Source organism: Chiloscyllium plagiosum, chromosome 4, assembly GCF_004010195.1.
Source record: "Chiloscyllium plagiosum isolate BGI_BamShark_2017 chromosome 4, ASM401019v2, whole genome shotgun sequence".
Taxonomy (NCBI): Eukaryota; Metazoa; Chordata; class Chondrichthyes; order Orectolobiformes; family Hemiscylliidae; genus Chiloscyllium; species Chiloscyllium plagiosum.
The window spans coordinates 112182465-112208063 of record NC_057713.1 but is presented as its reverse complement, the minus strand read 5'-3'; the positions used below and the strand labels follow the sequence as shown (position 1 = coordinate 112208063).

Here is a 25599-nt window from a genome sequence, read left to right as displayed (position 1 = left end):
TGTTGATTCGGTCGCCCGAGATAGAAATGGAGAGGTCTAGGAAGGGGAGGGAGGAGTCCGAGACTGTCCAGGTGAATTTGAGGTCGGGGTGGAAGGTTTTGGTGAAGTGGATGAACTGTTCAACCTCCTCGTGGGAGCATGAGGCGGCGCCGATACAGTCAACGATGTAGTGGAGGAAAAGGTGTGGGGTGGTGCCAGTGTAGTTGCGGAAGATGGATTGTTCCACATATCCTACGAAGAGGCAGGCATAGCTGGGGCCCATGCGGGTGCCCATGGCTACTCCTTTCGTTTGGAGGAAGTGGGAGGATTGGAAAGAGAAGTTGTTCAGGGTGAGGACCAGTTCAGTCAGTCGAAGGAGGGTGTCGGTGGAAGGGTACTGGTCAGTACGGCGGGAAAGAAAGAAGCGGAGGGCTTTGAGTCCTTCGTGATGGGAAGCCCATGAGCTCCAGTCTTAGATCATTATTCCCACTGGGATTATACAGTTCCTGCACATATTGAATAAAATGGCGTAACTCTCATGTGTGATTCTTAACAAGGTGCATTCCTAATACTAAAAACATCAGTTCAGTTCTCTAAGAGAGATGATCTTTTTTTCAAGAATTTGACATTTATTCTGATCAAATAGTTATTCTAAAGCAGAATGATCTACAGTAGTAAAAAGTCAAGTTGTTGAGATTTGTTTTGGTTTAAATTAAGTTTGAATACAAAACATTCTTTGGGAAAGAATAATCAATTTCTTCCACTTCATAAATTCTGTTAAATATCCGTGGGAAAATCCATTACACAAATCTAGCATGTTCATGTAGACAGCAGACAATTTTATACAATACAATGCAGCACAAGAACAGGCCCTTCAGCCCACCACCAGCCTACACTGATTCCTAATCCTTATTTAGAACCACTACCTTATGCTCAAATATGGTTTCTATCCCTCTATTTGCCTCCCATTCATGTGTCTGTCGAGATACATCTTAAACATTGCTAACACGCCTGCTTTTACCACCTCCACTGGCAGTGTGTTCCAGGCACCCAACACCATCTGTACGAAACAATTTTCACACAGTTCTCCTCTCAACATTTCCCCTCTCAGCTTGAGCTTGTGCCGTCTTGTAGATGAGCTTTCCACCCTGAGTAAAAGACTACAACTATCCACCCTATGTATGCCTTTCATAATTTTGTAGTCCTCTGTTTGGTCACCCCTCAGCCTCCATCTTTCCAGTGAAAGCAATCCGAGTTTATCCAACCTTTTCTTATAATTAGAACCCTCCAAACTGGGGACCAATTGGTAAGCCTTCTCTACACCCTCTCCAAAGCATCCACGTCTTTCAGGTATTGTGGTAACCAGAACTGCAAGCAATGTTGCAAATGTGGCCTAAACAGATTTTTATACACCTGTAACATAACTTTTATATTTGATACACCAGCCATTGAAGGCAAGTGTGCTGTATGCCTTCTCAACCCACCTATGTTGCCACTTTCAGGGATCTGTTGATCTGTACGCCCAAATCCCTCTGTATGAGAGTTCTACCATTTATTGTATAATCCGCACCTGAATTTGATCTTCCAAAATGTATCACCTCACATTTGTCCAGATTAACCTCCTTCTGCCATTTCCCTGCACAAATGTGCAACCTAGCTATATCCTGCTGCATCCTTTGATAATCCTCCTCACTATCTGCAACTTCACCAATTTGGTGTCATCCACAAACTTACAAATCAGACAACCTACATTTTCCTTTAGACCATTTATATATATTACAAATAACAAAGGTTCCAGCATTGATGCTGCAGAACACCACTAGTTACTGATTCCATTTCGAAAAGCACCCTTCCACCACTATTCTCTGACTTCTATGACCAAGCCAGTTCTGTATCCATCCAGCCAGCACACCCCAGATCCATTGAGACTATATGTCTTACTAAAGTCCATGTAGACAATATCACTGCCCTTCCCTCATCAAGCATTCTTGTCACTTCCTCAAAAAACTCAGTCATATTGGTGAGGCCTGGTCTTCCTCACATAAACCCACACTGCCTATAACTAACAAGACAATTTGTTTCCAAATGTGAATAAATCCAGTCTCTCATTAGGTTTTCCAACAGCACCTCACCACTGACATCAAGCTCACTGGCCTGTAATTACATGTATTATCTCTGTCTCCTTTCTTAAACAAAAGTAACAACAAAGGCCATTCTCCAGTCCTCTAGAACCTCACCTGAGGCCAAAGAAGATGCAAAGATTTCTATTAAGGACCCATTTATTTTGTCCTTTGCCCCCCACAGTATCCTCGGATAGGTCCCATCTGGCCCTAGGGACTTGTCTACCTTAATGCATTTCAAGGCACCCAACACGTCCTCCTTCATTATGTTCACCTGCCTAAGAGTATTCACACACCTCTCCCTCACCTCAACATTCCTCATGTCCCTCTCTTTGGTGAATACTGAACTCATTAGGGATTTAACCCATTTCCTCTGGCTCCACACATAACATCCTTCTTTTATCATTGAGTGAGCATACTCTTTCCCTTGCTACCCTCTTGCTTCAAATATATGTGTAAAATGCCTTGGGATTCTCCTTAACCTTGCTTGCCAAAGACATTTCATGTGCCCTTTTAGCGTTCCTAACTCCCCGTTTAAGCTTCTTCCTCCTTTTTCTATATTTTCAAGGATTCATCTGTTTCTAGTTGCCTAGACCTTAGGTATGCTTCCATTTTTAAAAATTGATCTGCTAATTTTTGTTGTCATCCAAGGTTCCTGTCATTCCTGTCCTTCATTTTCACAGGAACATGCCTGTCCTGCACTGTAGTCAACAAGTCTTTAAAAGACTCCCACATGTGGATTTACCCTCAAACATTCTCTCCCAATCCATAATCTCCAGTCCTTGCCTAATTTGATTATAGGTGGTCTTCCCGCAATTTAATACCTTTGTCCTAGGTCCACTGTTGTCCTTATCCACAATGGTCACAATTCCAAAAATGCTCCCCCACTGAAACTTTGATTAACTGGTTGGGCTCATTTCCCAATACCAGATCCAGAATTGCACCCTACCTTGTCGGACTATCCACATACTGTTTAAAACAAACACTCCTGGACACACCTAACAAATTGCTCTCCATTCAAATCCCCATTACTAAGGGAGTCCCGGTCAATATGCTGGAAGTTAAAATCACCGACCACAATAACCCTGTCATTTTCACATCTTTCCAGAATCTGAATACATATCTCTTCCTCTACCTCCCGCTGGCAGCTGGGATGTCTGTAGTACAATCCCAGCATTGTGACTGCACCCTTCCTATTCCTGAGCTCTACCCATAATGCTTTGCTGTAAGATCCCTAACTAGTAATGCAACCTCCCCATTTCTTTTGCTTCTTCCTCTATCTCATATGAAACATCAATATCCTGGAGCATTAATCTGCCAATCCTCTCCCTCTTTCAAACATGTCTCTGTGATAGCAACAATATCATATTTGCATGCATTAAGTCAGACTCTAAGTCAATCTGTCTTAACTGTTTTACTTCTTTCATTGAAGCAAATACAGGTCAAATCTCCAGTTCTGCTGAGCCCAGCAACCTCTCACTGACTGCTCTTCCTCTTAGCTATGTGTTGCCTTAATCTTAAACTCTTTCCCAGTCTCTATACTTATTGACCTGCTGCTCCAGACCCCACCTCTCTGCCACACTAATTTAAACCCTCCCAAGTGGCACTATCAAATTTACCTACCAGATTATTGGTGTTCCTCCAGTTTAGGTGTAACCTGTCCCACTTGTACAGGTCCCACCTTCCCTGGGAGACATCCCAATGATCCACACATCTGAAACCCTCCCCCCTACACTAGCCCATTTGCCACGTGTTCAACTTTACTATGTTTCTGTTCCTAGCCTCAGTAGCACTTGGCATGGGAAGTAATCCTGAGATTACCACCCTACTTTTTAGTTTATTACCTAACTCCCTGAATTGTCATTGCAGGACCTTGTCACTCTTCCTACCTACGTCTCTTGTGCCAACATGGACAACAGCTTTTGTCTGTTTACCTTCTCATTTCAGGATGCCCTGTACCCACTTAGAAATATCCATGACCCTGGCACCAGGTAGGAAACGTACCATCCTGGATTCTGTCTTGTAACCGGAAAAGCACCTATCTGTGCCCCTGACTATCAAATCTCCAATTCCCATTGCTCTACTACACTTGGTGCTTCCCCTCTGTACAGCAGGGCCAACCATGGTGCCACTGCTCTGACTGCTGCTGCCGTCACCTGATGGGCCATCCCCCCATAGTACCCAAAACGGAATACTTGGTTGACTTTTATCTTTATGAATAACTTAAAGTAAGCTCCTGTATAAGCTGTGTTAAAGATGGCTACCACTTTGGTAGTGAATTTTTGTGCAAGTCAGAAGATGAAAATAAAAGGAAAGGGAAAGGGAAGGAAAATTTTGTATGCCGTTCCTCACTCCCCTTCTTTTAGAACACATCTGACTCTGAGATAGCATATTGCTCGTGTTGAAATTTGACATCAGTATTTCTATCCAAGCACTGAATCCAGTGATCAGTTAGGGGAGGTGATGGCAGAGTGGTATTATTGTTGGACTGTTAATCCAGAGACCCAGGTAATGTTCTGGGACAATGCTTCGAGTCCCAACACCATGAATTTGAATCCATTAAAGAAAGATCCAGAACTAAGAATCTAATGATAACCATGAATCCGTTGCTGATTGTCAGAAAAACTCATCTAGTTGACTAATGTCCTTTAGGGAAGGAAACTGCAATCCATATCTGTTCTGGTCTACATGTGATTCCAGACCCACATGTGGTTGATTTTTAACTGCCCTCTGGGAATTAGGGATGGGTGATAAATGCTGGTCTAGTCAGCAACACCCCCTTCTCATGAGTAAGTATTAATAAGAAAAATACAACCAAAGGTTATATTTCTACGAAGAACTACAGGTATTATTTTATTTGTGTGTTCTGGGTTGCTGTTTGCCTAATGCTACGCTTCCAATGCCAGCTCAAACAAATGGATAAATCAAAAACACAGAGAGGTAGGTATGGAAGGAGGTCTTATGAGGACCATGTGTGAAAGAGACATAATTAAAGTTGTCCATACAGAGCAAAACTCCATACATGGATAATTATGGAAATGCCTCTACAGCATAAACTACTCAGAATGAAGATAGAAAACAAAAAAATGCAGAAGAGTACTATCATGTGATATGACATGTTCTAAAGTTAGAATTGAAGGAGTAGTTGAAGAGTAAAACATTCCAAACAAATCTGCACAATTCCTACCTGCATACTATTAATTTTATTATCATAGCCATGGTCGCCTTGAAAATTGCATTTTCCTGAGAGCTTTCTGGTAACTTCCATTGGTTTCCTGAAAGCAGAAAGGAAAGTTAACATTGATTTTTTTTAAAGCACAAAATAAAATACATTAAACATATGGAGATCAAATGGCCTGCAGTAGCGTTTTCTGGTCATGAAACTTCCTGTATGAATGGTTCATTGTATTATTTAACATAATATAAATCAAAAGCAATAATGCAAATTTTGTCTATTTCTTGAATACAAGACATTTTGCAGAATGGGACGTATTTCTAAATGCAAACACTCACTCATCATTAGATTTGTGTTCTTCTTCTATACTAATTTCAAAATACAATATAAAATGATATCTCTATATATTGAATTCTGTCCAAAGAAAGATACAGAGGAACATCTCTCTGATATTCATCAAAACAATAGTGCCCATATGCTAACTTGAACCAAGTCCCATTCAATCATCAGTCCTTTATTGGTGCACAGTTAATTAATACTTAGATTTTAAAATACTCATCCATGTTTTAAAAGTCTTCCCTGGCCTCACACCTGCTGACATCTCTAATCTCCCCCAGCCCCAAAAGCCTCTAGGATGTCTGCAAGCCTCCAATTCTGGCCTCTTGGACAATGTTCCCTCACAGCTACTCAGAGGGTCAATGCACAATGGACACATTGACCACTAATTCTAGAAGTTCCTGTCTCGCATAGACATTGCAGGTTCATACAGCAGCCCAAAAATTAGAGGGAATGTAGTACTTGAACATTCCTGATTTTAACCACTTCATCACAGACCTAATGCCTGTCACAGTTACCTGCACCCCCTCCCCTCCCCGTCCTATTAATATAACACAGTTCAGGAGTTGGGCTGGAAGGCTGTTTTATTTTATATATTGCCCAGCTCAAGTCGCACTTGCAGGGAGCTACAATATTCAACTCAAGGAAGTGTCAAAATTACAACACCATACATGTGGTCAGTTTTATTTCACAATGTAAAATTGCCTGTAACTTATGAAAAACATTAAAGGTGCCAACATAATTTAATCTAAAAGCACCAGACAATGTCAAATAATCAGGGTACAGGGTCCACGTAGATTTTATCTGAACAGAGAGTAATTTTGTGAACGAATATATATTGTAGTCCATACAAAAGTGAAAATATTGCAAATAACAGTTTAAAAAACAGCTCAAATTATACTGAAGGTTAATATAGAAAACACATAATAGCACCATCATAGTTTACAGGGGAGTATATAGGAAGTAAGAGACTGATATTCTAAACTCTCACAATCCAAAATCTGTACACAATGTAGTGTAAGAATTATAGATGGAAATGTGTTGCTGGAAAAGCGCAACAGGTCAGGCAGCATCTAGGGAACAGGAGAATCGACGTTTCGGGCATTAGCCCTTCTTCAGTGTAAGAATTATAGCCAAATTTTGGATATTCATTTACAGAAAAGAATTAAAACTTTTCAAGGAGTACTAACTCCATGGTGGTCAAACATTTACCATAAAACAGAAATAAGCAGGCTATGTTTTTAGTGTACAACAACAGTGCGCTGGTCAAAAAAATAGTGTGGCAGCATCTGTGGAGAGAAAAACAAATTTAATATTTTGAGTCCAGTGACCTTTCTTCAGAAGTCTAGACTGGAAACATTGAAATAAAGCAAAACTGCAGAAGGTATAGATCTGAAACAAAAACAGAAAGTGCTAGCGAAACTTAACAGGTCTGATAGCATCTATGGGAAGAAAGCAGAGTTAACATTTCAAGTCCAGTGACTCTTCATCAAAATATTAGTTCTGTTTGTCCCTTTACAGACACCACAAGACCTGTTATATTTCTCTAGCAGTGTTTTTGCTTCAAATATCTAGTAGTTGTGTTAGTATTTATGCTACAAGTGTAATTTATTTAAGTACCTTGCTACCTGCCACTTCCTCTCTACCATTAAATGGACATCTTCAATTCTTCTATTGTTGGCATAATGTAAACGTTTTGGGAGGTTCATCTTCAAATACGGCTTGAAATGCTGATCTGGTTTTTTGCACTAAAAGACATTTGAAATTGAGCAAAATCTATAGCATAAAGATAACAAAAAAATGCTTACAATGCTTTATCAGTAAGTTACAGTTGCTTTGGAGTATGAATTATTGTTCATTTGTGAACAGTGAAAACTGCAAAATCAAATTAGGGCATTAGACATGGCTCTTGCACTCAAGGTAAGACAGAATCAGGCACTGTGCAGGTGACACTGGAACAACATCATATTGTTACATGTACATTTCTTACCTTATATATTAGTAGATCCAAAATTTTACAAATTTAGATTTGTACAAATTAACAGGAGCAAATAAGGAAATTTATATTCCAGTTGTAACTTTGAGAAGCACAATCAGTTTTTAAATATTTACTGTAATGATGGTGCACCAACACACTACACCACAGAGTGTGGCAAATAGTTTTCTATACATCAGTTCCTACACTGCTGATTCACCGTAAGGAGACTCTAAACAGAGAGGAAGATGTGATGTAGAAAGAACCATACAAATCAAGTTTTATTCATATTTCAAATTGCAATCTTATCAGGCTCTGAATGTTGAGGACTATGCCAAGGTGAGTGGTAGAATTGGGTGGGATGTTTGGTGAATTTCATGTCTCTGTTGAGCTTATCTCATCACATTTTGTACACTTTCCTCAGGCAACTTAACCACATTCTTGCCAGGCAATTGTGAGCTCCCATCTGTGATCATTATTGCTTGTTAAACACATCGCTCATAGTCCGACTTGTCATGGGTTATGATCTTACCAACCTCACTGTACAAACTAGCTGTTCGAAAAACCCAACTCGGAAACCAGAGTGGACTCCATGCAACCTCAGACCTGCACTGGCATGGTCTGATATACTGCTGGTCCTGGGGCAGGAGGAAGTCCACCTGTGCACCAGCTCCCTGCCCATAAACTGGGGGCCAATTTTCCTCTGTCTAGCTGGGAAAATGTCAGGAACCATGCAGGACAACTGTGGACTGATAGCACTTGTCCAGGTGCACAAATGGGCTTTGAAAGATGGTGCTGGCGCCAGGGATGCTGGTCAGTTCTGGGATCTCCAGTGAGAGCTCCGGGAACAGCATGTGGTAAAATGGGGTATAAACCAGATGTAATGCTCACCATAAGGAGTGGAATATCAATTAATGCAGTGAGTTTGCTAAGATACGGCGAGAAAATTCACTGGGCCTCGTGGTCAGAATCACTATCAAAACTTGACACACTCTAACTTAGCCAAAAAATCAATAAGTTTCAGCCTGTGGTGGTTTATTCCAGAGCAGCGTTTGTGAAATTTTGTGATCTGGCCTTATAAAATTCCCACTGTAATGGGTATTATGTGGTCAAAAGCGACCAACACATTAAGGGAAAAATATCTTCTAAAAAAATCAAGATCTGCTATTTGACACTTCTTAAAAGCTCACCCCACCTTGGTAAAAATATTTGCCAAATGATGGCCCAAAGCCATTTTCCTAATAATCATCACTTTATTAAATGGGAAAAATTGTGTGTTTCAAGATCAGATTGACAAACTTTGATTAGATTAGATTAATTAGATTAATTACAGAGTGGAAACAGGCCCTTCGGCCCAACAAGTCCACACTGCCCCGCCGAAGCGCAACCCACCCATATCCCTACATTTACCCCTTACCTAACACTACGGGCAATTTAGCATGGCCAATTCACCTGGCCTGCACATCTTTGGACTGTGGGAGGAAACCGGAGCACCCGGAGGAAACCCACACAGGCACGGGGAGAACGTGCAAACTCCACACAGTCAGTCGCCTGAGGTGGGAATTTAACCCGGGTCTCTGGCACTGTGAGGCAGCAGTGCTAACCACTGTGCCACCGTGCCGCCCACTAAAATGGCAGATGGAATATAATGTAGTAAAATGAGAGGTTATCCATGAGAAGAACAGATGTTCAGAGTATTTCTTAAATGGTAAGAGGTTAGAAAATGAAAAAAAGATTTGAAAGGTAAATTTTCAATAAGTGACTGAAGGCTAACATATAGAAAGCAATTGGGAAGACTAATGGAATACTTTATTGCAAGTCTTTATTGAAGTCTTTATTGCAAGAGGAACTGAGTAAGGAGTAATGAAATCTTGCTTCATTTGTATAGAAGTTTGGTGTCCAGAAGGATATTAATGCCATGGAGGGGATACAAAGAAGTTTCACCAGACTTGTTCATTGGATGGTGGGACTGTCCTAAGACGACAGATTGTGAAAACTGGGCCTGCATTTTCTAGAAGAATGAGAGGTGACTGAAGCCTACAACGTACTGGAAGGGACAGCCAGCTTAGATGCAGATGAAATGTTTCCCCTCACTGGGGAGTTTAGAAACAGAGAGCATAATTTAAAAATAAGAGAAAGCCCCCAGTTTAGAAAAAGCTCAAGAGAAAATATTTTACTCAGAAATTTGCAAATTTTACCCAGACACCAGTGGAAGGCCAGTCTTTGAGTCTGTTTGGAGCTTGATAAATTTCTGACTAACAGTGCATGGAGGAAGGCTTATGGAAAGAGTGTGGGTAAAGGACACCAAAATGATCGATTAACCATGACTGTACTAAGTGGGGGAGCAGGCCCAACAGGCTGACTGGCCTACTCCTGTGTCTATCGACTCAAGTAAATAGATGGCAGCTGATCATTTATAAGACAAACAATATGCAAAGCGATCAAGCATCTTCACTCGAGAACAAAATTCCTGGAAATCACAGCAGGTCAGGCAGCATCCATGAGAAAGAGCAAGCTAACATTTCGAGTCTAGATGATTCTTCATCAAAGCAGTGAAGCATCTTCACTCCACGTGATACAAACTACTATGAGCATGCATTGATCTTCTGCATGAAAAACAAATTGGGCACACTGGGATTAGCTGCTAGTCCTCTTGAATTAATCTCTTGGGCTCTGAGTAGTGCTTCTTGGTATCAAACAATTCTCACACCTCATGCTCATGTGACCCTGTTGGGGCGGGGAGGGGGTTTTAAGACTCTGGGTGGAAGGGGCTAGGAATGGCAGATTTGATCCTGAGCCTGATGGGAATAGTTTAAGATGTAGGGATTTTGGTTGAAAGAAATGAACGTACCTTTTCAATATTTTTGCAGCAGCAATCAGACCTCGAAAAGATCTGTCTATTAGGCCACATAACCACTAGATAAGATAAAGGGGATTGAAAGGACTCACGGCTGTGAACATTCAGTCTGAGCTCCAGCCATTGCTGCCTCAAAGCTGTGACCCCACAATCTCACCTCACAACCCCACTGAGGCTTTGAAAGCTCTGTTCCAGGGAATGCCTCATAAAACAGTTGCTGGTCCACTTAAAACCATAGAAACATAGATCAAATCTCTTTAGGATTTCATCTGAAATTGAATGATGGATCCATGTTATTAAAGCATCACCTGATCCTGGTGGTTATACTAACATATAGTGACAGAAAAATATAGGTGGTTTATAAAAGGCAATTTCAATCCAACAACAGGTTTATCAATTTTAAGTCAAACTGTGGACATGTAATAATAACCAAAGAGAAAATCAGTTCCAGGTGCTGAAAAAAAGCATTAACATCTTTGACTATATCTTTCTGGTATTCTTTAATAAGCAGAAAAAGTAATTGGTAGAATCTAAGGCTGTGTTTGTTAACACTAACACATTTGTGCTAAGTTAAAAATCACTCAACACCAGGTTATAGTCCAACAGGTTTATTTGGGAGTACTAGCTTTCGAATAAACCTGTTGGACTATAACTTGGTGTTATATGATTTTTGACTTTGTCCACCCCAGTCCAACACCAGCTCTTCCACATCATGGCATCGGCTTTAAATTGTGAATGTGCAGTTTTCGGGAGATGCAAGTGGAGTTTTGGGAGTGGGGGACGTTGGGATGGCTGGGGAAACAAGATCGGGACTGGGTGGAGAGGGATCAAGGAGATCAGGTGGTGGGGAAAGAGAGATTGGGACTAGGGGTGTAGGGGTAAGAGATTGGGACTAGGGGTGTAGGGGTAAGAGATAGGGAAAATCTGGGAAAAGGGAGGCAGTGTAGAGGTCAAGATCTAGGAGAGAACCAGAGGGGAGATGGAGGGGGATAGCTGGGCGTTGGGGTGGAGGAAAAGAAGACAGAGGAGGAGGCGGTCTCTTGGCTTCTGGGTTCTTCTTGTCACATCCAACCCCAACCTCCCAGGTCTTGACCCTCTTCTCTGTTCACTCTGAGGGCTTCCCCAATATCCAGCATCTCTCTCCCACTGTGGAACCCCAGTTCAAAACAGCGTGCTCTTCCCTGTGTGTGTGCTGTAATGCACTTACACATGGCACCACATAAAGTCTACGTGATGACGTCAGTGCTTGGAATGATGCATTCCCCAGTCAGCACAAATAGATAATTGCCTACTGTTACTGATGTCAGCAAACACTGCCATTACTTAAAGTGCAATTTGCTTCAGTTACACAGGGCATTGGTGAGACCACATCTAGAGTACTGTGTACTGTACTGGTCACCATATTTACTGAAGGATGTTAATGCATTGGAAGCAGTTCAACGAAGGCTTACTGGAGTAATATCTGGAATTAGCAGGTTACCTCATGAGGAAAAGTTAGACAGGTTGGGCCTGTATGCTGTGGAATTTAGAAAAGGTGACTTCATTGAAATACATAAAATCCTGAAGGTACGTGACCAGGCAGATACTGAAAGGATGCTTCCTCTGGTAGGAAAACCTAGAAGTTGGGGACACAGTTTAAAAATAAGGGGCACTCGTTTAAAACAGAGATAATGAAACAATTTTCCTCTCAGAGGGTTCAGTGGCTTTAGAATTCCCTTCATCAAAATGCAGTGGATGCAGAATCTTGAAATATTTTTAAGGCAGAGGTCATAGATTCCTGATTACCAAGGAGATGTAAGAGTATTGAAGATATGCAGGAATGTAGAGTTGAAGCTTAAATGAGGTCAGCCATGATCTTATTGAATGGTGGAGCAGGTTCAACTGACCTGAGTGTCCTACTCTGGTTCCTTATTTGTACATTACAATGATGGAAGTGTAACTCTTCCAGTAATTAGATCAATACGTGAGAAAGGGTTTTCTGTGTCAACGTTTGCTCGCCTTTAATTACCTGGCCATTCATTTCAATAAACAGGAATTTATTTGCCAGTGAGAACAAAAACAGAAAGTTCTGACTAGCTCTGTATTTGTATTAGATTTCATTAATATTCTGAATGCATGTCCTTGTTTTTAAATATTAGCTTTCGACAATGCATTGTTTTATACTCACAGTAAGGTTAGCCACCAGTGTTTTGGGATCATCTGTAAAGAAAGGTTAACATGAAACTGTAAAAATGAGGAGATCCCAATGGATTATTGAAGAAACAGGTTTTACCCAACTTTACTATATTCACAACTAATCACAAACCAAGTGGCGAGCAGAACAAATATATCTTACAAGCAACACAACCTTCAAACAACAATACAAGCAGGTTACCGCACGTTACGAGGGTACATCTTACCAATTCTAATGCAAAGACTGCTTATCCGTAACTTAAGTACATAGATCAATACACCTTACAGGATTTTCTGTTCATTATTTTTAATGTTTGGAAAACCCTGCAAGACCTGTTTTCCACTTTATCCAAATTTTGGCTATGTTGTCTCATCATACCATACTTCCTAAAAGGAACTGGGATTCATCAAATCATTCTTGTACTAACAGCTAAATGGTGGCATGTTAGAATTTTGTACTGAATACACAAACGTGAGCACTGGGACAGTCAGCAACATATCTATCACTGGAAAAGAATGGATATTTGTTCATTCCAATTATAAGATATGACTGTTCAGGTTCCTAAGATTTAAAATGAGCACCCATAGTCATACTGGAGTCTTTGCACCTGTCAATTAAGACTGGAATATACTGTTTAGCCAAATTAACCAATCTACAGAAATCAGTAGCTTTGCCCTGCATTTTCTGTAAGTTTCTGATCATAAGGACAGAGGCCTTTAAAACATTCCCAACGTAACTGCAGCATATCTGTGTTGAGTACACAGTCAGCAACAGAATTATTTGGACTGAAATATAACGTAGTGAATTGTGTACCATGCAGGCATCCTGAGGCCATCATTTATAACCCACTGTTATATATGTGGAAGATGCTGAGGATGAAGTCAAACCAGCTTTCTTTCTTGTTGGTTCTTTCATGACCTGCTGTAGATTCAATGCGGCAGATATATCCTTCCAACTTGGTCTGCTTAGAGTAAAAGTGCTACCAAACCACTCTTGTAAATCAAAGGCAAATATTAAGGAAATTAGCTCTCCCACCAATTTACTTACATCTGGGATTGTTACTGTATCTGGAGCGAATACGTCCCAGAGTTCCAGGGTACAAAATTATGTCATCAACAGTAGAGAGGTAGTTACTCAAAAATTCTGTTCTTTCACAGCTTGCATCTTCCATTCCTTTAAAATAAATCACAAGTACCATGAAGTTATCTTTTCTTTCTAAATTTCAATATGCAACTGCAGATCAGATTCAGTCAGTTTTGGCTGTGTTCAAACAGTACCTTATACTCTGATATATTCTTGATGGCTGCTGAGTGTATTGCCAAGGTTATATATGTTTAGTGCAGGGGACTAGTGAAAATCACTGGCTGTCGCATGTGAAGAGAGCTATTGGATGTCCATTCTGAGCAGGATCATGCTTGAAGCAGATGTCCCACTGGAGATTCTTTTAACATAGCGATTTCCACTAAAGAACATAAAGACTACTGAAACAATCTTTCAACATTCTTTTCATTATGAAAGGATCGGAACAGAAGTTCCATTTAAATTTTCACTTTTTTTGTATAAATCCTTCCCTTAAATTATTGTGCATTTATATAGGGATAAGTAACCTAATCTGTTTAACCAGAAAAGAAAAACTGGAAACTAGAGCTCATGTTAGCCTTTGTAACACTTCAGTCTAATTCAGTGATATTTATTAAATGGTTATTAAATGCCACAACATTTAATTGATAATTTACTTCATCAATTGATAGGTTATTGTAGCATATTGGTGTGTCATAGAATCCCTGCAGTGCATAAAGATGCTATTCGGCCCATCAAGCTTGCACTGACCCTTCAATTAACATCCCAACCAAACCCAGGAACGATAAAGAGCTTATGCTTGAAACGTCGACTCTCCAGCACCTCGAATGCTTTCTGACCAGCTGTGCTTTTCCAGCACCACACTATTTGACTCTGTTCCTAGTTATAGTGGTATACCTTAGATAGTTTGCCTACTTGCCTTTTCTTTTACTGTCTTTTCTTCATTTCGAGTTTCCACTGAGAATCAAGTGACATATACATTTCAATGGGTTTTCTACTCTTGCTTCAGAAGATTTGAATGGGTTGGTGGTATTCACCTGCTTATACTGAAAAATGTGATCGCTAGGTTCCAGAATGATATGGGATATTTTGTTCATATTTGGAGAGATCATTTGTTCAAATGCATTTGAAAAAGGCTAAAGGCAACAAATTAAAGAGGCATCACTGCTCCATTTCTCATTTGTTGTTCTTAATTAGACTTATCAGACACCCAGCCAATCTCAATGCACCATGTGATACTCCCCTCTTGACCTGCCACCAATTAAACAGTTGACTAATAGCCACTTCGGACCTCAATCCATCTCCGGTCCCTTTAAAGTGCCTTCTCAGCAGACAAGAAAAATGGCTGCTTTCCTGATAAGGTAACCAGCCTACCCTGTCTGCTGAGTTTGAGGGAGCCTCCATTTACCTCAGTCTGGGGATAGGAACATGGGCACAACTGTGCGGCTGTTAAAAACCACCCTCAGCCATAGCCTTTGACCCCATTTTGCCCTCAATTTACATGTGCATGGACACACATACACACGTTAAATTTTCCAAGCTCCATAACATCGGTGCTCATCTGTAAATCATGTAACTTCTGTTTTTCCTCACTTTGGCCACAGTCATTTTGCTTTTGATTTGATGTTTACCATCTTAGAGTCACAGAGGCATAGAGATGTACAACATGGAAGTAGACCCTTTGGTCCAACTCGTCCGTACAAACCAGTTATCCCAACCTAATCTAGTCCCATTTGCCAGCACTTGGCCCATATCCCTCTAAGCTCATCCTATTCATATACCCATCCAGATGCCTTTTAAATGTTGTACACCTATGACAGCTCATTCCATACACACTCCATCCTCTGCGTAAAAAAGCTGCCCCTTAGCTGCCTTTTTATATCTTTCCCCTCTGACCCTAAACCTATGCCTTCTAGTTCTAGACTCCACCACCCCAGGGAAAAGATTTTGTCGATTGATGATACATACTCCTGTCAACATTACTTTGCTCAAAAACTGGTGGGTCATTCACCCTCACCCAAAAGAGAATTGTGACAGAGATCTGTTGCAAAGTTAATGAGAGCTTGAAGAGTAACGTCACTTCGGTGAAATTGATTCTTCAATGCATAATTGAAGTACTGTGGATGATGAAAATCGTGTGTAAAAACTGAGAAAGCTGGAAATACTCAGCTGGTCCAGCTGACAGAGAGATAAAAACTGAGTAAATGTTAACATCACAGACATGAAGTTATTTCTCCTTGTCTCCCCTCCGTTAATGCCAGACCTGCTGACTCTGTGTATTTGTCATTCATTCACAGGATACGGACATCACTGGCTAGACTAGCATTTATTGTCCATTCGAATCACCATGGAATAGGTGGTAGTGAACAATACTCCCGATAACTTTCTTTTTCAGTGTGCAGACCTCCAAGATCTGAGCGTACCATTGACTTCTGAAATCAGTATGCCAACCAGCATGCCCAAAACCTCACTGCATGGTCACACAGCCAAGAGGGAACATTGCTGATGAGCTCAAAAACAGAAGTTGCTGGAAAAGCTCAGCAGGTTTGGCAGTAACTGTAAAGAGCAATCAAAGTTATCCTTTTGGGTCTGGTGACCCTTCCTCTGAGTTCTGATTTCTCTTCACAGAATGCTGCCAGATCTGCTAAGCTCTTCAAACAGGTACTATCATTGTTTCTGGTTTATAGCATCTGCAGTTCTTTCAGTTTTTATTGTTGGTGAGCTATTTACTTTAATTGTTGCAATCTTTGCGGTGTAGGGACACCCACAGCAATGTTAGGAAGGAAGTTTCAGGATTTCAACCTGGCAACAGTCAAGAAGAGACGATATATTTCCAAGTCAGGATGGTGTGTGGCCTGAAGGGGAATTGCAATTGGTGGTGTTCCCATCCATCTCCTGTCTTGTCCTTCTAGATGGTAGGTGTCACAGGTTTGGAAGATGCTGTCAAAGCAGCCTTGATGCATCTTGTCAATGGTACACACTGCTGTCACCTTATGTCAGTGGTGAAAAGGTGCCCAATCAAATAGGCAGCATTGTCCTGGATGGTCTAGAGCTCTATTATGTGTTGTTCAAAATGCCCAGATCCCGGCAAAAGGAGAGTTTTGTTGAGAGTGTAATGCTGGAAAAGCACAGCAGGTCAGGCAGCATCCAAGGAGCAGGAAAATCGATATTTCAGGCAAAAGCCTTTCAACAGGAATGTCCAAAACGTTGATTTTCCTGCACCTTGGATGCTGCCTGACCTGCTGTGTTTTTCCAGCACCACACTCCTGACTCTAATCTCCAGCATCTGCAGTACTCACTTTCGCCAAATGGAGCATATTCCATCACAATCCTAACTTGTGCTTTGTAAATGGAGGCTTTGAGGAATTACAAAGTGAATGACTCACTCTGGTACTCCTAGCCTCTGACCTGTTTTTGTGGCCACCATATTTATATGGCTAGTCCAGTATAGTTTCCGGTAACCCCCCAGGATGTTGATAGTAGGGAAGCCAGGGATGATTATGCTACTGAATGTTAAGGCACGCTGGTTAGATATCATTTTGTTTGAGATAGTTCTTGCCCAGCATGGATATTACTCACCACTTACCAAGCTAAGCCTGGATATTGTCCAGGTTTTCCTGCACATTAAGCTGCTAATGATTCAGAGTAGATTGGGTGCTCATTGTCTGGGTTGGATTTATCTTGCTTTTTATGTCTTGATTTATAACTCCAAACTGTCCAACACAATTTACATGTTTTATAAATTAAATATTACATTTGCAGCTTGCTAAGATGAGATAAAGACAGAAAGTGATGGAGAAACTCAGCAGGGCTGGAGAATCTGTGCAGGGAGAAATAGAGTTAACGTGTCAAGTCCAATATAATTCTTCTTTAGTGTCCAGACCTGTTGTTAGTTCAGAGCTCCAGCATCTGCAGCATTTTGCTATTACATTATAAGATCATTATCAGAGGTAAGTCACTATTAATCACTTCTTTATTTTAAACCATAAGTGAAATTCAGGAAGGATGCATTGAGGACCTTTCTTAATTTGTTACTCAGTCACTTATGATGACACAAAAAAATCAGTATCTCTGCTACTTTTTGAGGAATGTAAGAATGTCATCATGTAGAAGTTCAGGTGGCATAATATCTTACCATGGTCACCAAGAAAGATGATGTTGACACAACGATGCAGTTTCATCTGTTTGAGTCCATCCATCAGCTGCCCTACAACTCTGTCAGTTGTTCTAAGAGCATCAGTAAGCTAAAAATTTAAATAGAAATAATAACATTTAAAAGAAACAATTTGATTTATTTTAATGAATTTATAAAGCTAATCATAAGCCAGTCCACTGCTTAATCCAATAATTTATAATTCTTTGGTAGTACAGAACTTGAGTATTGCTGAAAAATACTCAGGTTGAGAGTGTGGTGCTGGAAAAACACAGTAGGTCAGGCAGCATCCGAGGAGCAGGAGAATCGACGTTTTGGGCAGAAGCATCAGGATTCCTGATGAAGCGCTTATGCTCAAAATGTCAATTCTCCTGCTCCACGGATGCTGCCTGACCTGCTGCGCTTTTCCAGCACCACACTCTCGACTCTGATCGCCCCTTAAGTCTCTTTTATATCTTTCCCCTCTCACCCTAAACCTATGCCCTCTAGTTCTGGACTCCCTGACCTCCCTGGAAAAGACTTTGCCTATTTACCCTATCCATGCCCCTCATAATTTTGTAAACCTCTATCCTCACTTTCTCCTTCCATTTCATTGAAACATTTTGTCTTGCATTCATCAGGACATTTGGCAAGACATACCTAAGAAAATAAGAAACAATCCTTTTATACTTTATGAGAATAGAGCATATGATTAGTTATCAAGTGGAATATAATTGGTAAAGACATTACCATGGAGAATGCACCCATTAAATAGTGACGGTCAGTTAACTACTTGGTTTTGTTTAAATTTTAATCTAAGCAGGTTTACTCTGACTGATCAATGCATTGCCTTGAGAAATGAACCAGAGAGTGGTCCAGCCATTCTTTAACCAAAATAGTGTAATCATACATTTAAACGAGCAGCCCTTTCAGCATGCTAAACGTAGTCATAAACTATGAATCAAGATTGTGGTGGAAATTTTTTTTGTCTTTATATTTCATATTAGTTTGGCACAAAGTAAGCTGATCTAATGACAAAGAGAAGAACTGACAAAAACTTGAAACCTGGAGATTTTAAAGGGATTATAAACATTAATTTGCGAATGATGTTGGAAGGATCATTAATACTGCACATCTAAGGGTAGGAGGAATAAGATGCAAAGTTCATTTCAAGAGAAAAATAGTTTCTCATGTTTTATGTAAAGACATATTTCATCAGAGCAGACCAACTCTCCTCAATATTCTTCAACAACTGAATGCAAATAATGAATAGAACTTGAATGAATAAGAAGTCATGCAAACAGTAAATCAGCTGACTTCAAATTTCCATATCACAAAAACTGCAATGTCCAAGAAAAGTGTTGTAACAAGGTGTGGAACAACAAGACTTAGAATACCAAACTGTGAGTCTATAAAGCTTGTTTTCTCAGTGTACTCCTCTACATTAATGATAACATGGGATAGCAGAATAAAAAGGCTGAATAAATTTACACTATTGCTGTCTCAAACATATCCTTAACATCCCTTGGCAGGACAATGTCACAAACTTTGAGATGTTAGAACACAATAATTCCATCACAGAACACTCATTGCTCAGGACTTTGTAGTGCAGTGATAGTGTCCCTCTGGGCCAAAAGGATTCAATTCCCACCTGAGGTTGTCCTCTAATATGCCTGACCAGGTTGACTGAAAGTAACTACACTCATTGTTAAGCTAATATCATCTGTAGCTTTTTAGTCAAATTCATCAGACAGAACATGGCTATATATCCAAAGATCTTCTGTATGATAAACTGCCCTTTGGTCATTACCAGGTGGATCCCTATTACAGGGGCACCTGCAAGAAAGATGTGAAGATGATCGACATCATTGTGGACAAATGGGAGATAACCACCAATGAATGTGACCTCTGGAGGCTTGGAGGGGCCTCATTCGAGACAAACAGAAAGGAACAGCTCAGCAGGTTAAGAAGAGGACCCAATAGAAAACAGAGGCCAATAAACCCTGCCCCTTTTTCAGCTCATTGTCTTCCCTTCCGCAAATGTAACAGAGACTGCCACACCACAATGGTGTGCTTGAGGCCAACCAGATAATGTTAAACACAGAGTCATAAAGTCATTGAATTGACCACCAAGAAGCAAACGCGATGGAAGACTGCCTGAGACTCCTGCCATAAGGAAATACACCAGTAGAAAACAGAGGCCAATAAACCCTGCCCCTTTTTCAGCTCATTGTCTTCCCTTCCGCAAATGTAACAGAGACTGCCACACCACAATGGTGTGCTTGAGGCCAACCAGGTAATGTTAAACACAGAGTCATAAAGTCATTGAATTGACCACCAAGAAGCAAACGGGATGGAAGACTGCCATAAGGAAATACACCAGTAGCACCAAATTATAAAACATATTCATATATAATCAACTGAACTGAATTACTGAATTCAACCACACGTTTTAAAGCCATAAAGTTGAGATTAGTGCCAAGCAATCAATTATTACTAAAAATCACTATTCAACCAAGTTCTTTTCTATGATTAACAATAATTCCTGTCAATGATACTACACTGTCTGCACTGATGATTAAAGTGAATCTTAGGGCTTTAAGATCCCTCAAGCAATAAAGTTTATTACTGCAGTTGAATGTATTCCAGAGATATCACCACATGGCCTCCTCCCTCCAGCTGCCCTGTACAGTAAATCACTATTTCCCCACTATCCAATCATGTTATGATGAATAAATTGCTCACAGTCATTAAAATCATTTCATTATTATTGCTATGATTTTTTCTTCCTGAATGCTCACATCCCTGTCTTGGAGATTAATCTTAAATTCCTGAATACTCAAAGGCAATCCCAGAGAGTGAGCAACCCTTCTGCTCATAGGAGAACAAGCAGCTGTCATACTGCTGCAGGTAGCATATGTCTCTCATTCAGTATCATTAATAGGAATGTATTATTTTGTCAGCAAGTTTATAATTTATGTGGTGATTCTCAAATAATTTCAAGTTTTGAGTCAGCTCAACCTGACTGTATCTTTCACTGTATAAAACAGAAATGTATAAACACCAAATAAGTTAACTTCACTTAAACAATAAAACTTAAACGTGGTAGTACCAAAGAGTTGATGACTTGAAAATAACCAAAGATAGAACTGGAGATGAAATTGATTATAGCCAAGAAGAGAAAGCAGACTTAGCTCATTTTACACCCTGCCTGGTTTTCTTTTCCATTAAGTCATCATTTTTTTGACTGATCTCAACAGAAACTATTCAACTACTCTAAAAGGAGCTGTATTGTGCTTCTGGTTAAGACCAATTTAATTCTCTTGTATCTGTACAATATCGCTCAGGGCCTCAGGGCTTCGCAGATAACAAATTATCTTTGAAATGCAGGCGAGAGTGTTACATCTGCCCCGGGGAGTGGGTTGCAAGATGACATGAGGCAATGAAATCATGTGGAAGGGCTGTGTCTATCATCCATCCATTTTTACTGGTGCGCCAGCAGCAGAGAGATAGATGTTGGGTGGTCCGCTAATCCTTGGAGCAATTAGGTGCAAAAGAACATTAAAATAGGAGCAAGTGTAAGCTGTTCAGCCCATCAAGCCCACTCTGCTGTTCATTGAGCTCATAGAAAATCTTCGAAGTCAACACCACCTTCCTGCACAATCCCTGTATCATTTCATGTTTTTATTATATAAAAATCCATTGACCACAGTCTTGAACATATTCAACAATTCAGTTGTCACAGCCCTCAGTGACAGAAAATTCCAAAGATTCACCACTTTCTGAAAGAAGGAATTCCTTTCCATCTCAGTTCTAAATAGCCTGCCCCTTTTCCTAAGAGTGTCCTCTGTTTCTAGACCCCCAATGCGGGGAAAATGTCAATTTTCATCCAATCGTCGAGCACTGCATGAATTTTATATTTGAACCCTGGTCACCTCTCATCTTCTAAACTCGCAGTTTATTTAATATTTCTTCAAAGAACAATTCATCCATGCCAGGAATGAGGATAATGAACTTTTATTGCACTCTCTCTATGCCAAGTACTCCTTTCCATTGTTAAGAAAACCAAAACTGGAAACAAGATTTGCATGGATTGTCTCACTATGGCTCTCCAAGACATCTTACTCCTCATCACAAACCTTCTTGTATTAGAGGACATTTGCCTTCTTAACTGCTTGCAATATTTACATGATCACCCACTAACTCATGAACAAGAACAAGAAGGTCCTTTGATATTAAACACTTCCCTACTGCTTACACTTAAGAAACACTCCATGCTTCTGTTTTTCAGACCAAAGTTGTTAACCTCATTTCTCCACATTGTATTCCATCTGCAAAATGTTCTGCACACTCACTCAGCCTCTCCAAATCCATTTGAATAATCTCTGCATTCTGCTCACAACTCAAACTTCCAACTAGTTTTGTCTAAACTAAAAAGTTAGAAATATTACATGCAAACCAAACATCCAAAATCACTAACATGTATTATGTCTAGCTAAAACCCAAGCACTGATCCTAGCTGTACCCATAGTTATGGATTGCCAATCTGAAAAGGACTCATTTATTCTGGTTATCTGATTTCAGGCCATTAACTAGTTCTCAATCCAAGCCAGTATGCTCCCTAAAATCATGTGTTCTCGTTTTGTTTACTACACTTTTGCATGAGACCTCATCAATAGCTTTCTTAAAATGTAATTATATCTTATTCATCATCATTTCCCCCTTATCTATTCTGCTAGTTACATCCTCAGAATTCTAACAGGTTTGTCAAATGTGATTTCCTTATGTGATATCATGGCAACACAAGAGTCCTCAATCCTACCATTACATTCCTGATGCTACTGAGACAAGAGAACAGCAAGCCATTGGAACAGCCAACAGTTCTTCGAGACAGGGGCACCCTATTAAATTAGGGAAGAAGCCACAACCTTTGGCAGTTAACTACCTGGCAACTGATAAATCTCATCATTCTTTCAGGCTAGTGCCCGACCTTTCAGCCAATCAGAAAAAACTGGTGCCTCAAAGAAAAAATCCTGTCATAATCACTGCTGTAAGGAAATGTGGAAAACAATTTGACCACATGGAAAACACATATTCTTCACATTCAGTTGAATAGGCATTCAAAACTGTCAGCTGCAAAAGTGCAGCACTCCCCCCTTAGTATGACACTGCCTGATCTGCCCTCTGATACAGATCGAACAGATCCTATGGCATATTCAAAAGAAAAGAGTTCCTCCTGCTGGACTGGTCTACATTTATCCCTCAATCAAGAACTGGATTTTTTGGTCATTTGCCACATTGCTGAATGTGGGCTCTTGTATGGAGATTGCCTACACTACAAGAGGAAGGGTTCCTCTGGTGCACTGCTAGTGTCCCTACCTCTGAGCTGGCAGATTTAGATTCAAGTCCCAACTGTTCCAGAGGTCTGTAATATCATCCCTGAGCATGTTGATTAGAATCTAGCTACACTACAATGAGTCTGCACTTCAAAAATACTGAACTGACTGTGAAGTTATTTAGTTTACCCTGACAATAGGAATATAATTTCATAAATGTGAGTCTTTGCTTTCATTTTTATCCTCTATTCACATTCAATCTTTCAAAATGCAGCAGTAAAATGAATTTGACCAGAAGCCAGCTATTTCAATTTTTTATAATTTATTTTTAAGGATAAAAAAAAAATGGCCTGATATTTGCATCAATTAAATCTTCAGCACCAATGTATTAAAAGCCCCTCCTATACTCCCAACCCCTGGTTTCCAATTGCTAGCTGTGTACTTGTATGGTGAGAAATGGACAGCCAACATTGGAAAATCTGCGCTGATTGTAAATTTCTTAATACTACCTTCAACTAAAAGCCCTTCCTGGCAGGGGAAGCAACAAAGAAAACAAGATTTTCAAATTGCAAAAAATATAGCACAATATTTAATAAGAGGTGCAGTATATTACATTAAGTGAGAGCTTAAGTACAAAGAGATAATTATTGAGAAAAAGGAAGTCAGAACCTGATTCCTCAAACTGACATATATGCTCAGCATATCCTACTATTACCTTTCTATGCAGTCAGGACCTTTGGAAAGCCACCAGGGAACAAGCAAGAACAAAAAGGCTTTTTTTCAAAAAAAAATCCACAACATCTGGTTGACATTAGCAATTCATTTCTTTCAGTAGCACAGGGAACAGGTGTTACACATATGGAAAGACTGGACTCTATGAGTTCCCCAACCTAGTGTTAAAATGCTTTACTAACCTCGGAGCTGAATGGTCCAAATCTGTGACCGTAACCATCTGGTTGCTCTGAATAGAAGGCATAGACATAGGGCCTAAAATTGAAGCAAGTGTAAAGAGAGTGAATATTTTTTGTTTGAATCTGGTTACATTTTCTTTACAGGAGAAGCTTCTGTCAAATGCTTAAACAGAGGAAGTTGTTAGTGGATGTGTCAATTTTCTTACATCTCAACTATCCAGCTATAGATCTCTTTACCCACATTCTTCTGGAACTCTCTATCCCCACCTCAATGCAAGTACACATATTTCTTTACATTGTGGTGAAACTAGTAAGTTCCTCAGATTTTTAGTTTTCAACAATTATCATTTGAACAATTTTTACAAATCCATAATCAAACTGTCCAATACATATACTTCTCATCTTTATACCGTCAGGGAGAAAACCTGCAAATACTGATACACTCACACAAGTGTTGACATCATCCCCCTTTGAAAGTCTTTATCAGTATCAGATAATCAAATTAATCCTTCATCAGTACAGATAAAACTCCTCACAGTTTATGGTCTGATTTTCCCCTTTATATATGCTGACTAATTTACTGTATGTCTCCAAGATTTTCTGCTTTCTATCATCAGATGAGTGTTAAAAAGATGGGGAGTCAGAGAAGAAATTAATGGAAAGTCAGTTATGTGATCCAAACAATCAAGATTATTTTTATTGTTATTAGTAATGAGGCAATATAGTGCAACAAAAGTGCCACACAGAAAAATAATTATTTTTATATTAACACAAAAAACTCACATATCCTGAGACAGATTATAATCAGGTGAGAAAAAAATCATCAAACATTATTATACCCATTAAAAGATGGTAAGAAATTTAAACTTCTTAAAAAAAAGATGGCAATTTTTTTTCTGATCACTGTATGTAGCAAAATCATTAGCTTTTAATTAGTTTTATTGTCACATGTACTCAAATGAATACAGTGAAAAGTATACACATTGCCATTTACAGCATTGTCGTATGTACAAGGTACCCAGGTACAGATTCCTCCATACACGTTCGTAGGAAAAAAATTACAAAAATAAAGAAATAAAAACTCTAGCATTATAGATCAAAGGAATAAATTAGAGATCAAAGTTTGTGCGAAGATTTGTAGCTTGGGTGCTCGTTGTTGTGGTTCTGTTCGCCGAGCTGGAAGTTTTTGTTGCAAACGTTTCGTCCCCTGGCTAGGCGACATCATCAGTGCTTGGGAGCCTCCTGCGAAGCGCTTCTTTGATGTTTCCTCCGGTGTTTATAGTGGTCTGTCCCTGCCGCTTCCGGTTGTCAGTTTCAGCTGTCCGCTGTAGTGGTTGGTATATTGGGTCCAGGTCGATGTGTTTGTTGATGGAGTTTGTGGATGAATGCCATGCCTCTAGGAATTCCCTGGCTGTTCTCTGTCTGGCTTGCCCTACGATAGTAGTGTTGTCCCAGTCGAATTCATGTTGCTTGTTGTCTGCGTGTGTGGCTACTAAGGATAGCTGGTCGTGTCGTTCCGTGGCTA

At 40.0% G+C, this 25599-nt stretch overlaps 1 protein-coding gene across 1 annotated transcript in view; it reads right to left on the bottom strand.

Annotated features, from left to right (window-relative positions):
- Positions 1 to 25599, bottom strand: part of enpp2 (ectonucleotide pyrophosphatase/phosphodiesterase 2) — a 99639-nt gene that overhangs the window by 36439 nt on the left and 37601 nt on the right. The window contains exons 12-17 of the mRNA XM_043688979.1: positions 24078 to 24150; positions 17831 to 17939; positions 13663 to 13788; positions 12610 to 12641; positions 7231 to 7358; positions 5287 to 5374 (exon numbers count right to left, since the gene is read on the bottom strand). Of these exons, the coding sequence (XP_043544914.1) occupies positions 5287 to 5374; positions 7231 to 7358; positions 12610 to 12641; positions 13663 to 13788; positions 17831 to 17939; positions 24078 to 24150 (556 nt within the window). The remainder of the gene's footprint in view (positions 1 to 5286; positions 5375 to 7230; positions 7359 to 12609; positions 12642 to 13662; positions 13789 to 17830; positions 17940 to 24077; positions 24151 to 25599) is intronic.